Raw genomic sequence first — 17,255 nt, 5'->3', positions numbered from 1 at the left:
AAGAAGCCTCTGCCAGACTGTGTAGACAATACTGAGCTAGATGGACCAATGGTCTGACGGTATAAAGCAGTTTCCTCTGTTCCTATAACTACTTCTGCTTGGCTGTGTGAATGCTTTGCAAACTTCCAGACACCAGTCTTTATTTTAATCCCTATTGTTTAGCCAGTATTTCTCTTGGTACCAATGGGAGCATGGGGTGGGGAGAACATCCAATTATTTAAGCTTCTGTTTTTTCCATTAATGGAGAAGAAAGTGATGCCCTTCCCCTCCGCCCTATACTTTCTTTATTCTGTATTTTAAAATAACGCTGCTTTGACACTGAAACTGTAACACGGTGGGAACAATAGAACTGACTGGCCTTCTCTAAGTGCTATTTGGGCATCTGTAACTGAAATCCAGGATGCAGGAGCATCTGAAGGACGGCACCCTTTGTTTTCTGCTTTAGGGAGGAGATATGCAATTAACTAATATAAGGACACTTGAGTCTGATTGAATATTCCAAGTGAGCCAGTGCTGTGCATTCAGAAGGTCCCATGTTCAATTTTGAGCATCTCCAGGTAGGGCTGGGAAGGAGTCCTACCTGAAGAACTGCTACCAGTCAGTGTAGCCAATGCGCTGTATGGAGCGATGGTCTGACTTGGTCTAAGGCAGTTTCCTATTTTTCTTAAATCTGAACACTCTGTGCTCTCCCAGCAAGTGCTCTGCTTTCTATTTAACAAGGTTGTCAGGGTGGCCTTTGCTCCATGTGCCAATGTTGAAAGAGGCTAAATTGTTTTGTACGCGGGGCAGGGCCTTTTCTGCAGTTGCCCCCAGGCTCTGGAATGCTCTCCCAGTGAATGTCCACTCTTTGACATCTGTGGATGCTATTAAATTTTTTTTTTTTGTTTAGCCTTTTACCCTTTAGGGACTGCCAGGTTTCTCAGCTTTCCTGTTTCAGTTTTTCTTTTTTTATGGTGGTTGTTTTTTGGTGTATTAATGAGTCTTTTTAAACTGTTCAATGGATTTCAAGGTTTTAAATGCAATTTTAATGAAATTTTATTGCGTATTAACTTTTGTAAACCGCCTTGGGATGCCTTATGAAAGGCGGTATAAAAATTGAATGAACAATCAATCAATCACACCCTAAGCTGCATCTTCTTTCTGCAATTTTGTCTTTAGGTCTCTTCCCTGAACATCTGATTGAAGTTCTGAGCAGAGAACTGGCCCTAGAATGTGACTATAAGAGAGAAGCTGCCTGTGCTAAGAAATTCAGGTGTGTTTCACTGGTATTTTCCTGCCTCTCTTCAGCCACAGCTTTCTCCACTTTAATGTGTAATGTTGATGACACTCAGTGGGATAGCATGAATGTAGGAAGGAGCCTAGATTTTTATCCCAAACGTTTGGACTTGTGTGCGGTGCTGAGACTGGAGATCCTCTAATGCAGAGAGAGAGAGTGTGCAAGAGATCACTAATGCAGAGGCTCCATTGAGACTTTGTTTTCACATTGATTCCTGCTTTGCTGATCAAAGCGAAGGCAAAGCTTTTCTAGGGGGCGTCTTAACACTCTGTTTGCTCCCTTGCAGGGAGCTGCTCAAGGACCACCCCTTCTTCTATGTCCCTGCTGTGGTGGATGAGCTGTGCACCCAACATGTCCTGACAACAGAACTGGTGTCGGGGTTTCCTCTGGATCAAGCTGAAGAACTGAGCCAGGAGATTCGGAATGAGGTATTGCCTTGGAGGTGATAAAAGAAGGGCCCTAGAGCATGGCAACCCATGCCTCTTGGACCATCTATTGGGATGCTCTGGTGTTCATAGATAGTGCAGAGCTAAGCTGGACACTGAGAGAAACATGGGGTTGGGAAATCGGTTTCCTTTTGTAATGCCACTGCAGGGGCTGGGGGTGGGTGGGACTTGCTGGGGAGAATTGGCAGTATGGGTGCTTTAACGCTTCCTATGACTGCTCATCCCTCTTCTGCAGCAGATTAGAAGTCTTCCATCTCCACAGCTGAGCTTCAAAACAAGAAAAGGGCTCATTTCAGAATTGGCTGGTGGGAGGGATTTGCGAGCAGGAATCAGAACACTGGTGTGTGTGTGTGTGTGTGTGTGTGTGTGTGTGTGTGTGTGTGTGTATTGCTCCTGCCCCTTAGGTACCATCCCTCATTATCCCATACCTTGTTATCCCTCCCCCCATTTTTTTGCATGTACTCTTACCTCTGCAAATGCACAAGTTGGAATTGTGTGTTTGCTGCAGTCATGTCTGGCTCTGCCCTCAGCCATGGAAATAAGTCTGCCATTGTCATTAGCACAGGTGTTTGCTGGCCAGCCTGCCTACCCTTAGCCATATTAGACATTGGTGGTGCTGTGCACTGGTCTGGAAGCACTTGGACTGAAGAGTGGAGTAACAGCATTTTTGTGGCCTAGGCCAGGGGCTCACAGCTTGCGTCCCCCACATGTTGGACTACACATTCCATTATCCCCAGCCACAGTGGCTGCAGGCCATTATGGGAGTTGTACAACAACATCACCTGGGAACCCTTGGCCTAGAAGGAAGCCATTTTTGAGAGCTTGCCTGCCTGGATGGTTTTGGCCACTGGTGACCAGATTGAGAGGACCGGTATAGCTAAATCCCGAGCAAGCGCTCTGGTTTGGCCCATGGTCTTCGTATAAAAGCTAAAGTGGTGTTTCAGATTACCAATCCCATGATTTAGTGGTGGTTCCCAGAAGTGCTTGTGGAGACTTCCTTGTGGGGTTTCTTCTGGCTGTACAAACAGGGACAAAAGGGCATTACCAGTGTGTGTTTACTTATTTGTAGCTTGTGTGTCCTGCACTTCCCTCAAGGAATTCCAAAGTGGCTGAATGTGATTGTCGGCCACTGACTGGTTAGGCTCAGATGTGCTTAAGACTCCAGAGACAGAACTTGATTGTAGGCCATTCCCATGCAAACCAGCTCCCATTGTTGCTTCCTGCTTCCTGACAACCAGTTTTCAGAGGGTAAACGTGACCTTGTGGGTGGGACGGCCAGCTTGGCAAAGTTATCGCCTTCTCTTTCCTGGGACGAGAGATCAGAGCTGCATCATCGTCTCATTGCATAAGTAGCCAAATATAGGTCCCCCAGCTGGGCCAGTCCTAGCAGCCAAAGGTTGTTGGAAAAGTACTCTCGGTAAACAAGAGGTGAAGCATGGACAAAAGGGCATTAGAGCTGAATATAGTAAGGGCTAGAGAGTTAACTGGAGGACAGGCAGTTCTAGCTGCTGCCAGCCTGGCAGGTGGAGCTGACCTGGAATTTCTACATAGCCTATAGAAGGCCATAAACACCACTAACAGCTGTCAGTAGTAGTGTAGAGTGCACTCTCTAAGCAGGAGATCTCCTGGTGACAGACTATAGAGCTAGATTTTGTCCTAGTTTTATAGCCATGTTCTCCATATTCCCTCCTTTTGGACTCCATTGCGGAAAAGTCACTTGTTGAAAGACAGCGGGGTCATTCACACCATCAAGAGCTGTGTTCTTTCTACCTAGGTTTGGGAGCTGTGTGTGCTCTCAATTTTCAGTTGTGTGGAAACAAGGGAAGAGGAAAACCTGGGTAGAAGTGATTGTGTGGAAGCAAGGTAGGAGGTAAAGCTACCTAGGTTTTCCTCCTACCTTGCTTCCACACAACTGAAAATTGGAAGCACATACCGCTCCCAAACCCAGGTAGAACAGTTTTTGATTATGTGAATGACCTCATTATATAGATACCTGAAATACATACATGAAAAGAAATCATGTCAAATTGCAGCCTCAGTTTGAGTCTCATTTTCTTCGTGATTGTTTCGCTTGTGGCTTTCCTGACACATGAGAAAGAGGCGTGGGCAGCAGCTGATGTGTATGTCCACATATAGAGACTTGATGCTGGATAGGTTTTTGATCCATCCTCCTTGCCCTGATACAATCAAGTTGCCCTCTTGAGGTGTTTCATGCACTATAGAGCAACAAATTGGTGTGTGCCGCATTCAACATCAAACAGCCATGCCCAGCTCTGATGAATGTATGAACGTTTTGTGTTCAAACACCTGCTTGTCACATTTACACTTTAAGGAGCACTTTAAAAAAAGAAAAGAGCACAAACACACACTGGGTGTTCATACACAACTCCATACCCCAAGGTTCACGCGAACTCCTGCGGCACCAGGAGTGCGTGCTTCCCCCGCCTATCCCACATGCATGCCTCCTGCATTTGTAGGTTAGGATATGCTGAGACTGTGACATCTGAACCCACCAGTCTCCTCATATCCTAACCCATACATTCAGGATTCATGCGCACGGGGTGGAATTGGCAGTGCATACCGCCCGCCCTGTGGAGCGCCCACAAAGCATCCTTTAGCCTTTGCTTCCCAATTTAAGACCTGCTACGAATGGGTACAGGAAAGTGGGGAGTGTGCTGGCTAGTCATGTTCCCGCTCTCCCTGATTTCAGCACTTGTCTGCAGGGGCAAGCACTGAGCCAAGGAAAGCAAAAGCCATGACTGTGGAGCACATCAGTGTCAGCCAGGATGCTCTTCTGACCATTGGTGGAAGGCTGGACAGGACAGGTTGTGTATTCAACAAGATTGGTCCTGCCTGTTCTCTTCCTTGTCTGACTTGCCAGCCAAGCTGAAACTCTCGTCTTCCTGTCTTCTTGCGGATGTGTCAGAGGCAGTGTTGGCTCTAATTTTTTTAATCTGTGTGTGGAATGGGTTTTGTTCTGGGTGGCAGTATCAAGGCAGTGTGTGCGCATGTGCATTCAGAACGGGGCCTTCCTGATTCAACCTGAGTGGGATTTAAAATTAACTGAGCGGACATCCAAAAACTTGTGAGCAGGCACACATGCGCATGCCTTAGATGACGTAACACTGGTCAGAGGGAAGTTAGAGGGCAACAAAGTGGCTTGCCCCTGGTTTTTGTAGATGGGTAAGCAAAGGTTTTTGACCCCTGGGCAGAAGGGACCACATTTCCTGTTTTCTAGACTGCTTATGGTGTAATGTTGAAAGTGGAGATTCAAGTTTCTCCTTCCCATACCCCCTGCAAGCTTGTAGCCCTGTCTGTTCTTGAGAGACATTGCGGTGTCCTCCGCCTAAGTTGAAGGAAGGAACCTGAAGCATCCCCTAGGACAAGATTCTCATTGTTGGCGCAAAGTCAGAGGGGATTCCAGCTATCAAGGGCACCCTCAAATGGCCCTGACAAATCTTCCAATCTGTTCTGCGTATCTAGAGCAACTAAGTTAGGTGCATGCTGTCTCTCTGATTCTTACCCATTTTCTTCCTCTTGTTGCAATGTTTGCAGATTTGTCACAACATACTGGTTCTGTGCCTGCGGGAGCTGTTTGAATTCAGATACATGCAGACTGATCCAAACTGGTCTAACTTTTTCTATGACCCAGAATTGCACAAGGTAAGCCCTTCCAGGAGCTGGACTTGGCACTCGCTGCTTATAGCTTTTTTTTTGCCCACGTGGTCACCTTTTCCTTAAGCAGCGGTGACTCCTATAGAACGTGTTCTCATGGCCCTTTTGTTGGTCCGTGATTTTCGAGAGGTTCGGAGTTCTAGGACCCGCGAAACGGCTTTTTCAGTTGCTGTCCCACTTCTTTGGAATTCTCTTCCCCTTCAGATTCGTCTAGCTCCCTCTTTACTGGTCTTTAAATCCTTACTGAACACCTTTCTTTTCCGCAGGGCATTTGCCCTGTAGTTTACTTTATGTCCTTTCTATTATCTCTTTTAGTTTGCAATTTTTAATGTAATTTTTGATTGTAATTTTTTAATGTTACCTTATTTACATGTCATTGTATACCGCCCGGAGTCTTTGGAGTGGGGGGGATATAAAATGCTTCGTTTGTATGTATGTATGTAGGTTCTATTGCACTCCATACAGGCCAAAGAGTGAGGCATTTAGAATAGATTGTCGAATGGGAAATATGAGCTTGATTGTAATGCCAGGGAACCTGTGGTGACTGGAGAGAATATGTGGGAGCGGAAATGTCCGTGGTACCGTAACAACATGGCCAGCACCTAATGGGCGGGTAGCGGTGCTCTCTTAGCAGATTAGACTTCTGCTGATATGTCCTTTAAATGAAATGTCACAAAACCTGACCTACCAGATTTGAGAGAGGCCAAGAGGTTGGCCTCTTTAGAGGAATTTAACGCTCCTTAAGGGCAAGAGTTGGAGCAGGTTTTCACACTTTTTCACACTCCGGAAATGCGTTCCATGTTGCCTTGTCCGCTAAGTGAGATTCCCTGTCATGCAACCACTGTCCATTGCTGATGATGATGTGAGGCCCAGAACCCACAAGTTTAGGCTTGGCTCACTAGCCAGCCATTGTTGGCGGTTGCCATCAGTCCCCCTCTCCTCCTGGATCTTTTCCTGGCACACAGGCCGAGGGCTTAAGAGAAAAGTGAGGGGGCGTAGGGAGCAGTGGGAGTCCTCTCCTGCTGCTTAGAAAGGATTCCTGCTGTTTCCTACCTTCTAAAAAAGGGCAGTGGAAATGAGACCTCTGGGGAGGAGAACTTTTGTGGTACTGGGTGTCCTGCTCGCCAAAGGGCCAGGACCACTCGCCACGGCGAGCTGGCAAATGGATTTGTAGATGCCGAATCTAGGATTCAGTTCGCATCGCCACTACCCAGACTTTTTTTTCGTGCACACACACACACACACACACACACACACACACACACACACGTTCATGTACTCTAGCAATACACCAGACACCACTGGAACTATACACGGCAGCAGAAGATGGACAGGCCAGCTGTGGTTTGGTGACGCTTGTCTGACATCTCATTGCAGGACCCAAGGATTCCCCCGCACACAGTTTGAAAACCTCTGGGTCCTCTGCCTTCATTCATATTCCTTATGGGGTGTGCAAGTCACAGGTTCTTTCAGCTGACTTGCCAGGCACTTGTTTGGGAGGCCTGTGAAGCTGTGTTCTCGGGTTGCTCTTTCAAAGGTCTCCTGCACACTGCTGACCCTGAACCTGTCTCTAGGAATAGGCCATGTTTCCAGCTGGAAAATGGTAGCTGTAAGGGCAAAGGGTGTTTTAACGGAAGTTTTGTCTTTGAGCAGTGTGAAGCAATGACCTTACAGTATGGATTTCTTCCACTATTTTCTTGTAGGTCAATTCTGTTGTGCTTTGCGACCCTCTTTATGTTAGGTGGGCTGATTAGATCATCTTTGTCTCTTTTAGTTTTGTTAATATTGGGAAGAAAGGGCTGGAATTTTCCTGTAGCAGGTATCTTGCTATTTATATGAGCATGTTTAGAACTACAGACACTAAACATTGTATTAGATTTTCAGTCATTCCCCATGGAAGGTGGATCAAGAGACATGGCATCCAAAGAGCTCTGTGTACCAGTGAAAAGTGTTATCAAGCCTTTTTGGTCTTCCACATTTGGATGCTTTCTGTATTGTGGTGAAGAACTGTTTGTATGTTTCCTTACCCAGGTGGCACTTCTGGATTTTGGAGCAACCCGAGGTTTTGATCAGGAATTCACAGATGTCTACATAGAGGTGAGTGCTTGTTGGCTGTGCTCTGCTTTTTAGGTTTGGTAAGCCTGTCTGATGTCCATATAACTAGCTCAAGAACCCAGGACATGAGAGAGGAGGCACAGCTTGATCCATTGCTACACATTTTAACTCTCCACCTCTCATGCAACCCAACTTTGAGCATTTATGTTGATTAAAGGCTAAGAGGAGAATGAAATGTGGATTTATTAAAAAGTGTGTGAGTGAATTTGATCTTGTGTATGCAATGTGTGAATCAGCTTTCAACTCTGGTGTGCTAGGCATGTGTCTATTTTTGTTTAGTTCTAGTGCAGGGAAAGGCAGCCTTGGCTCTCCAGCTGTTGTTGAACTATACAACTCCCATCACAATTTATTGTGACTGGGGATGATGGGAGTTGTAGCTTGTCTATCTCTGATCTAGGGCACATCTTTCTCTTCTTGTGAATAGTCATTGTCTGAAAGTTCCATATTACCAATCGCCATAGAGAAAATGTGGACTTTCCCTAGTGACTGAATTAATGTGATGCATACACAGGGTTGTTATACAGGGTCCAGATTCCTCCCCTCAGCTGTGGTATTTGTAGTGGAGCTACAGCATTTTTTCTGGTACTCAAACATGTTGCTGAGAAAATTATTCTTCCCCTTTCCAATTGGTGCCTACTTAGAGCAGGCTTCAGCCTTCTTGAGGGGGAATGCTATACTCCTTGGCCACAATCCAGTGCACAGTTAATCACCCTTAAATCCACTGGTTTTCAGTGTGTTGGATTGTGGCCTAGGTTTCTGTTGTAATTGGCAGTGCGATAATGAGTATATCCATTCCTTAGTTCAGGTGTTGCATTGCTACCCTTGATAGAAGAGAGGTGATCTCTCAAAATTTCTAGCATTTATGCAAGGCTTGGCAAACACCTCTCATGGGGAAAGAATGCATAGTCCACCTGGATACCCAGCTTATGTTTGGAGTGCTCTGTAAACGACCTGCTGTTGTTGTTGGTTGTTTGCTATTGAATCGTCGTCTTGTTTTTCTTCCTATGCAGTTAATCAAATCAGCCGCTGACTTGGACAGAGAGAAAGTGCTGAAGAAATCAATAGAAATGAAATTTCTAACTGGCTATGAAGTCAAGGTATGCAGCAGAACCAAACAATTCACTCCCTGCATAGCTACTAGTGTGATTTCTGTCTCTCTTCTCTCCTGAATCTCTGATTTAAAAATACAGTAGATAATAAGTTTCAAAAAGGGGCACTTCTGTGGGGACTTGCTGTGGCAGAAATAGGAGCACGACATAATCTGTGATCTTCAAGCTGTATTTTTTTTTTAAAAATCCATGTTAGTTTAACTATCCTGCAGACATTTGTGTTTAAACTAGTGTAGCCCTTCCACAGTGTGAACTCAAGGGCATAACTTAATATTCCAAGCATCAAACGTGCAGTGGTCCGGATGATTACTCTTGAGGTGCAATCTCACCTTGCAAAATGCAAGGTGACAATAAGGGAGGCAAAAAGAGTTTGAGGAACATTTAGCTAAAAGTATCAAGGGGAATAACAAAAACTTCTCTTCACGGCAGAGGAATACTGAGCATATACCTGTTCCTGAACCAGACTTTTTAGGGATGGAGGTTAAAGAACTGAGTCAGATAGAAGTGACAAGAGATGATGATCTAAACTGTCTGGAAAAACTGAAAACTAACAAATCACCAGGGCCGGATGGCATCCATCCAAGAGTCCTTAAAGAACTCAAATGTGAAATTGCCGACCTCCTTGCTAAAATATATAACTTATCCCTGAAATCGGGCTCTGTACCAGAAGACTGGAGAGTAGCAAATGTAACACCGATTTTCAAAAAAGGATCCAGGGGTGATCCAGGAAATTACAGGCTGGTTAGCTTAATGTCCGTTCCAGGCAAATTGATGGAAAGCATCCTCAAGGATAAAATTGTAAAGCACATAGAAGAACAGGCCCTGCTGAGAGTGAACCAACATGGCTTCCGTAAAGGTAAATCTTGCTTCACCAACCTTTTGGAGTTCTTTGAGAGTGTCAGCAAGTGTGTGGATCAAGGTGATCCAGTTGACATAGTATACTTAGACTTCCAAAAAGCTTTTGACAAAGTTCCTCATCAGACTCCTGAGGAAACTTAGTGGTCATGGGATAAAGGGACAAGTACATGTGTGGATTGCTAGCTGGTTGAAAGACAGGAAACAGAGGGTAGGTATAAATGGAGAGTTTTCACAATGGAGGGAAGTAAGAAGTGGGGTCCCCCAGGAAACTGTACTGGGCCCGGTGCCTTTTAATTTATTCATAAATGATCTAGAAGTAGGGGTAAGCAGCGAGGTGGCCCAATTTGCACATGATACCAAACTCTTTTGGGTAGTGAAATCCAAAAGGGATTGTGAGGAGCTCCAAAAGGATCTCTCCAAACTGGGCGAGTGGGTGACAAAGTGGCAGAGGCAGTTCAATGATGGCAGGTGTAAGGTGATGCACATTGGGACGAAAAACCCCAACTTCAAGTATATGCTGATGGGATCTGAGCTGTCGGTGACTGACCAGGAGAGGAATCTTGGGGTAATGGTGGACAGCTTGTTAAAAGTGTCGACTCAATGTGCGGCAAATGTGAAAAAGGCCAATTCCATGCTAGGGATCATTCGGAAGGGGATTGAAAATAAAACTGCTGATATTATAATGCCCTTATGCAAAATTGTGGAGCGACCACACCTGGAGTACTGTGTACAATTCTGGTCATCACATCTAAAAAAGGAAATTGTAGAACTGGAGAAGGTGCAGAAGAGGGCAACCAAGGTGATCAGGGGCCTAGAGCACCTTTCTTATGAGGCAAGGCAACAACACCTGGGGCTTTTTAGTTTAGAAAAAAGACGACTGTGGGGAGACATGATAGAAGTCTATAAAACCATGCATGGTGTGGAGAAAGTGGATAGAGAGAAATTCTTCTCCCCCTCCCATAACACTAGAACCAGAGGTCATCCCATGAAATTGATTGCCAGGAAATCTAGGACCAATAAACGGAAGTACTTTTTCACACATCGCATAATCAACTTGTGGAATTCTCTGCCACAAGATGTGATGACCTGGATGACTTTAAGAGGGGTTTGGATAACATCATGGAGGAAAGGTCTGTCCACAGCTACTAGTCGGAGGGCTATGGGCCACCTCCAGCCTCAAAGGCAGGATGCCTCTGAGTACCAGTTGCAGGGGAGTAACAGCAGGAGAGAGGGCATGCCCTCAACTCCTGCCTGTGGCTTCCAGCGGCATCTGGTGGGCCACTGTGTGAAACAGGATGCTGGACTAGATGGGCCTTGGGCCTGGTCCAGCAGGGCTGTTCTTATGAGGTAGGTGAAACATTGAGTGTAGTCTACCAAAGGCTGCATCGTGGTGGACAGTAGCTATTCCCTGAGTCAGGAGCCTGAACCTCAGTGTTTTTAAGTGCAGCTCTTGAACCATGCCTGGTTTCCTTCATCCCTTAGCTGTGAGGCCTTGGGTGTGGGTTTGTGTGAGAGAGACAGACAGACAGACAGACAGACATGTGGAGGATAGTATTCTGGGCTGGCTCAGCCCAACCAGTAAGATTTGTGGCAGTATTGGTGCCAGCAGCTGGGAGTACTTGTGGTGGCAGTAGCAGGATGGAGCCGATGGTGGTTTTTTTGACATTCCCTCCCCTGTGAAGGTATTTGTGTCTTGGGTTTGGGCTCTGGGAGGATTGGAGACTTCTTTTGCTAGAGACATGCGTTCTTGACCCATGAATGGCAGGAAGGCTGGGAATGTGTTCCTTAGATGTGCCTTTGAAGTTAAGGGATTGTTGTCTGAATTCGTTGTTTTGATAGAGTAGTTGCCTTGGGATATAGGATTGCGAGTCCTGGTTCCCAAGGCTTTCTCTCTGCTGGATCGTAGAGGTTAGGGTGGGGCTTAGTGCTGCCACTGTAATACATAATGGGGTGGTGGAACTAGAACTGTTCTTTAGATGTCAGAAGGTACATGTGGGAGAAATGTTCTAGGACCTTTTGTGCAGGGTGTGTCAAGTATAAGGACCTCTTGGTCTGAGGCAGAAGAATGCCAAGGTCTCAGGCCTTTGCTAGTGATAAGTAATTGGATGGTGCTGGTGCTTGGGAATGCTGTCAGTGACTCTCTTCTTCCCCCCTGCTGGATCTCGCTTGAAACCGTGTTTATGTGCAGTTGTGAATAGGCCTCCGGCCTCCAGAATGCCACTGACACTTTAAAAGGAAAAGCAGGTTCTGATTGGGTTTATATGGAAAAGATTTTCAAACCTGGGTTTGTAAGATGGCAGTACTTGTACTCCATGGCAAAAAGTCTCCTGCCGAGTGTGTTCTGTTTTGATCCATTTACCTCTCACTTCAGTAGTTATGAGCTAGCAGTGTGGGGAAACCACCTCCTTGTAGTCCTCCATAATATTGAACTTCTGTGCTCTTAAATCTTAACAGTCCTGTGAGGTGTCCAAATAGCTCTGCTAGGTTGTCTACTCAAAATGGATGAGTGGGTATTACTTCTGAGTAAATATGCATAGAATTACATTGGGAATCTAGTATGCTCAGAGCAAGACCCATTTCTGTGACTAGCTCATGTCTTGCTTTTATTTTATTTTTCTCTTTCATGTTGGGTTCTGACTGATGAACACAAGACTTAAGGTTTTGTCTTTGCAAAAAGAGCCTGAAGTCTGTCCACTAGAGTATGTAATACTCAAAGCCCAAACTCCTGTGTTAACTATAGCCCTTCTCATATGTCATTTATAAAGTCAATCTTCTGGGTATATTTGGTGTGTCCATATGCAACAATGTCTGCACACATGCACATGTTTATGGGTGCATGATGGTACCTGTGTTCATTTTAGGTGAACCTGGGTCCCTCAAATGCATGGTACATATAGGAAATGTACTGCTGTACCTGCATTCAGAATAGCATGTGAATAACTGTTGGTGCACATGAATCTGCACATCTGTGTACACTGAATAGATTGTGCAACTGTTGAACATAACCTGATAGAGGGAGAGCAACTGGCTCTATCCATCGCCAGCACAGCATCCCTCCAGTGGCTGTTGCTGGTGTCTGCCTTATGTTTCTTTTTAGATTGTGAGCCCTTTAGGAACAGGGGGCCATCTTATTGATGTACTATTTATTTTTTCCTATGTAAAGAGCTTTGAGAACTTTTGGTTGAAGAGCAGTGTATAAAATATCCATAGTAGTCTGCCCAGCCATAGTGCAATCACTTGTGTGTTTTACTCCCATACTGGCACCTGTGTTAGAGGCAAATCACAGCTTTTCACTTCCCAGTAAAACTATTTAAAGAGTGGCACTCCCTGTTTTTCTTTCATGCAGACCATGGAAGATGCCCACTTGGATGCTGTCCTCATCCTTGGAGAAGCTTTTGCATCCAGTGAACCTTTTGACTTTGGCGCCCAAAACACCACTGAGAAGATCCATGGCTTAATCCCAGTCATGCTGAAGCACAGGCTCATCCCGCCACCAGAGGAGACCTACTCCCTCCATCGGAAAATGGGAGGCTCCTTCCTCATATGCTCCAAACTGAAGGCCAAAATTCCGTGCAAAAACATGTTTCAGGAAGCCTATAGTAACTACTGGAGTGGAAGGTCCAAGAAGGAGCAGTAGCAGAGGCGAACTGCTGAATGTGTGCTTTTATGGCCATTCATCCAGGTTCTAGTAAACCACAGTACAGTTTCTTCTGTCAACCCCCAGAATTGCATCCAAAGTGCAGCAGCCTGTCTCCTGGAAACAGAATCTCTGGTCTTAAGGCAATGTTGTTCTTTTGGTGGGCCATCTTCTACACATAACATTCTCGTTAGATTATCTGTACAGCCTCTGATTCACAAGAAATTGTAGGGAAGGCTAGGCAGCTGTATTTCTTATCGTCCAAGGTATTGGCTGTCTTTTCATATTTCATTACTGATAGCTGAGTAACAATTTAACAGTTTTTTAAAACAAGGGGTGGAAGAAAGAACCAAAATGAATTGGCATTGAAATCTATTTGTAATTCTCCCAATGTTTTTTGTGGGGTCTTTCCCTTTTAAAAGAGATTACATTCTCTCCCCACATATCACTGCTAAGGTTGAATATAAATGGTTTCATACTGTGAAGTATAGATTGCCAACCTAACTCACAAGAGAACCCTATTTTTGTATGACATTGAGTGGGCATCTATGATGGTTGGGATCTTCCTGATGGAGTGGTGTAAGATGTGTACATAGACTATTTTATGCCTTCATTCTCTAGTTTTCAAAGTGTAACAAGGAAAGCAACGGTTTTACAGAACCTGATACAAGTGGTGCAGTGGTGTACTTAGAACACCCTAGCTTGAAATTAAGCTGCTTTTCTCATTCTCTGAGCTGAATGTATAAGCATAGAGAAAGTAGTTAATGGGGGAATCACATTAAATGGAGAATTAGAGAAACCAAAGCTCTCATGGTGGCATTTATAGAAGTCCAGCAATGAAGCTACACTTTCTCATCTTTTCAATGCTACTTTTGATGGAAGTGGGGGGGGGGGGAACACACATACTCTGGGCTTCTTAAAACAGTATCGGAGGCATTTCAAGGGTTTTTTTTTGAAACGCATACTATGTCTAATAGCTGAACGCACAACTTTAAGCAATTGGAGGCAAGATGGAAATTTTTTTGTACAACAGTTGTAGCTGTAAAACTTCCAACTGATTTCTAATAAAGTGCTTGTGCAGAAGGCTGCTTGGCTATCATTCAGATGATACAATTGAAAGAAGTATATTCACACTTCAACTTGCTTCATTTGATTTTGCTTTAGTGCTAACTCCTGTAACTACTTTTGCTTCTGTATCTGCATGTTGACCTAACCACCATGGACACAAGATTCATGTTTGGGTATAAATAGGTGCATTCTGCATGGATTTGTCAATCCTCTTTTAAAGCTATCAACCATTTACTATCATTACACTTTATGGAATTCATTCCAAATTGTGTTGTGAAGTAGTATTTGTCCTAAATCTTCAGTCACTTCACAAATAAGATGTGCAGGCAGTAATGGCAAAACACTACTTTATCCACCAACTATATAATAGTCAGCACTCTAAGTTTTAAAGGATTGAAGCATGACTGGAAAAGGCCTGGCAGCATTTGGATCATTCATACTAGGCATTCCCTGCAAATGTATAGACAGACTTTAGTAAGTCACTTGGTGTGAATGTTCCCTCCTTTTAAATGCATATTAACACAAACTGCTGACAGAGGTCAAACTGGTATGGTTACAATCTGCCAAACTGACAAGCTACTGTGCAAGCTGCTTACTACATACAGCTTCATATCATCTGGTTGTCTGATAAGCAGGCACAAATTTGGGTGGCAGTGTATAGGAGGCCTTTCAGTTTGGTGATTCAATGACGAGACAGCTGGGGCATTTTGTTGTTTGGTTTCTAGTACTTTATCTCCCCCACCCCCCAGGTGTATAAAATAGCTTACCACTCAATTCATCATCACAGGGTGAACTGCCCCTTTTCCTCTGGAGTAGTTTTTATTGCTATAGTTTGAGCACAACTGACTTCAAGGGAAGATTTGCTCAGGTTTATATTAATGCTTTTAAATTCCAACAGCTTTACATAAGATTAACTGAAAATTGGGTTGCCTGCTATTACATATGCATTCACATACTGTGGAGAGAGGTGCCCATGTTGCTGCAGAGGTAGGCAGCTCCATTGCTACTTGGAGTTGTGGAATGGCTGTTGTGATGCTGTGGCTGATATGATTCACAGCCCTCTGGGGGTGGGGTAGGCTGCAGGTCTGCAAGAAGCCTTCTGTGTCCCTGCCCTGAAGGCCAATTTCTGCAGTGGAAAGGGTGCAGAGGACAAGGAGTGGGGAGTGATTTCTGCATCTCTCCCCTCTTCAGAAACCCTTGACAACTATAAAATCTGTTCCCGAGGGTCAAAATGAAGGCTTCTTGTAGACCCATACCTGCCCTCTTGTTGCTGAAGAGCAGCAGATCATCACAACCAAATGGTAGTGTTGCAGCTGTGATGTCTACAATGCTTAGTAGAAATGGAGCAGCCCACCTCCTTAGCAGAGCAGGTGCCTCTCTGTTTCTCTGCACAGTATGTGAGTCACTACTTACTTATAAAGACCTACCTTATATTTGATCTGGCATAATCATTTTTGATATCCATACTGCTTATTTGCACTTTGAGAAGTATAAATATTGATAAGTGCTATGATTAACATTCAACACTCCGCTGTAGGAGACTCAAAAAAACTTCTGTAACACAGCCTTCTACACAGCTACAGTTGGGGGAGGATGAAATGTGTAAAAGATGATTTTTAAGAGTATAAAAAGCTGACAAGGGGCTTGTTGAATCAAAAATTCTAGACACCAGTTGAGATCCTGACTGCTGAGTGAAGAAACAGATACAAACCTGCATAGAACTTTGATTTAGTCTGCTTAGTACTTCGTATCATGAGAATTGTTGTAGCAGCTCTGTTTATGTAAGGACTAAATTAAGGAAGCTTTCTGTTATTAGTTAGTTTCAAGCACAATGCCATTTGATTTATTTGAATGATTACTCCAGCAGAGGAAGCAGGTTACTCCCTGCCCATCACAGAAACCAGGAACCACAGCCCTATATCCAAATAGTATTCCTGCAGTTGACCTGAAATGGTGATAAGTTAAGAGAGTTTCCACTAAATTGCAAATAAACTTGCTGATTACCATAACCTAAAAACAAATATCCAACAGCCAGGACTATGAGTGCTCATTGTTGCAGCTACCTTAACACCTACTACAAATCTGCTTTTGGAGAGAACTCAGTTGTCTGTGGTCAGGGCATTTCAACATTTGAGAAATTATTTTTCAGGAACTAAAAGGGATTCCAAATAATGCAGCTAATGTTGAGGGAAATCAAGAAAAACGGATCTTGAGGCAGACTGTATAACACAATAGGAGCCATCGACAAGTCATGGCAGCTAATCAAACAAAATGTTAAAAACATAAAGGAACCACAAACCTTGAAGAATAAGAAATAGCTCAATGGAAAAATAAATCATTGGCATCATGGGGGTGTTAACAAGGAATTTTGTGAGTCATCCAGAGAAAAATTTATATGGCCACCCTATAACAAAATTATTAATCTGTGGTTGAGAAAGGAAGTGAACACCTGCAATCTAACACAGAGTTATGCATGCATAAAACCACTGAGTCACTCTGAGTTTGTGTCCTAGGGAATGACAAGGACACACACTACTGGTCAGTCAAGTGAAGGTCATTTTGTATACACAAGTGGGTTCACACAAGCATGTTCTTGCCAGGTTGGGGAATCCCTTGTGTGGGAAGCCAGGTGCCCCTCTAATCCAGCTGCCTGGATTTTTTCCAAAGGTTAAAATAGCAGCAATCAATATTCAGGGGGTGGCAGCAGCAATGCTGTCACCTGGGTTCTGTTTGTCTCCCTAAAAAATTTCGTTGTGGGATATTTGATCATCATGCTGATCTAATGGAGCTAGATTCTGTCCAGACTTTTAGTGCATTTCATTAAATAAGTATTTCATTCAATACTTTCCACCTTGAAACACACAATTTTAAGCTCTGCAACACATCACCAATGATTCCCAAGAGCTTTTCTGGGCAAAAATGCAGATAAGATATACTTTGCACCTGCCTTCCAACAGCTTCAACTAAAGCTTAAACTCAGGCAGTGATTTTTAAAAAAATTGTATTTGCCGTTACACATCTTGTTACTAGATGAGCCTCAAAAACCCACTATGAGTACATGCAAGAAAAGC

The 17,255-nt window shown here is 44.2% G+C and overlaps 1 protein-coding gene across 2 annotated transcripts in view; it reads left to right on the top strand.

Annotated features, from left to right (window-relative positions):
* Positions 1 to 14,201, top strand: part of COQ8A (coenzyme Q8A) — an 87,601-nt gene extending 73,400 nt beyond the window's left edge. For both annotated transcript variants that reach the window (XM_053307063.1, XM_053307055.1), the window contains exons 10-15: positions 1,159 to 1,252; positions 1,563 to 1,704; positions 5,278 to 5,385; positions 7,429 to 7,494; positions 8,523 to 8,609; positions 12,826 to 14,201. In XM_053307063.1, the coding sequence (XP_053163038.1) occupies positions 1,159 to 1,252; positions 1,563 to 1,704; positions 5,278 to 5,385; positions 7,429 to 7,494; positions 8,523 to 8,609; positions 12,826 to 13,116 (788 nt within the window). In that variant the 3' untranslated portion in view covers positions 13,117 to 14,201. The remainder of the gene's footprint in view (positions 1 to 1,158; positions 1,253 to 1,562; positions 1,705 to 5,277; positions 5,386 to 7,428; positions 7,495 to 8,522; positions 8,610 to 12,825) is intronic.
* Positions 14,202 to 17,255: the final 3,054 nt, after the last annotated feature.

This window comes from Hemicordylus capensis, chromosome 1 (genome assembly GCF_027244095.1).
Source record: "Hemicordylus capensis ecotype Gifberg chromosome 1, rHemCap1.1.pri, whole genome shotgun sequence".
Taxonomy (NCBI): Eukaryota; Metazoa; Chordata; class Lepidosauria; order Squamata; family Cordylidae; genus Hemicordylus; species Hemicordylus capensis.
Note: the sequence above shows the minus strand (reverse complement) of the source record. Positions and strands in the feature narration are given on the sequence as shown.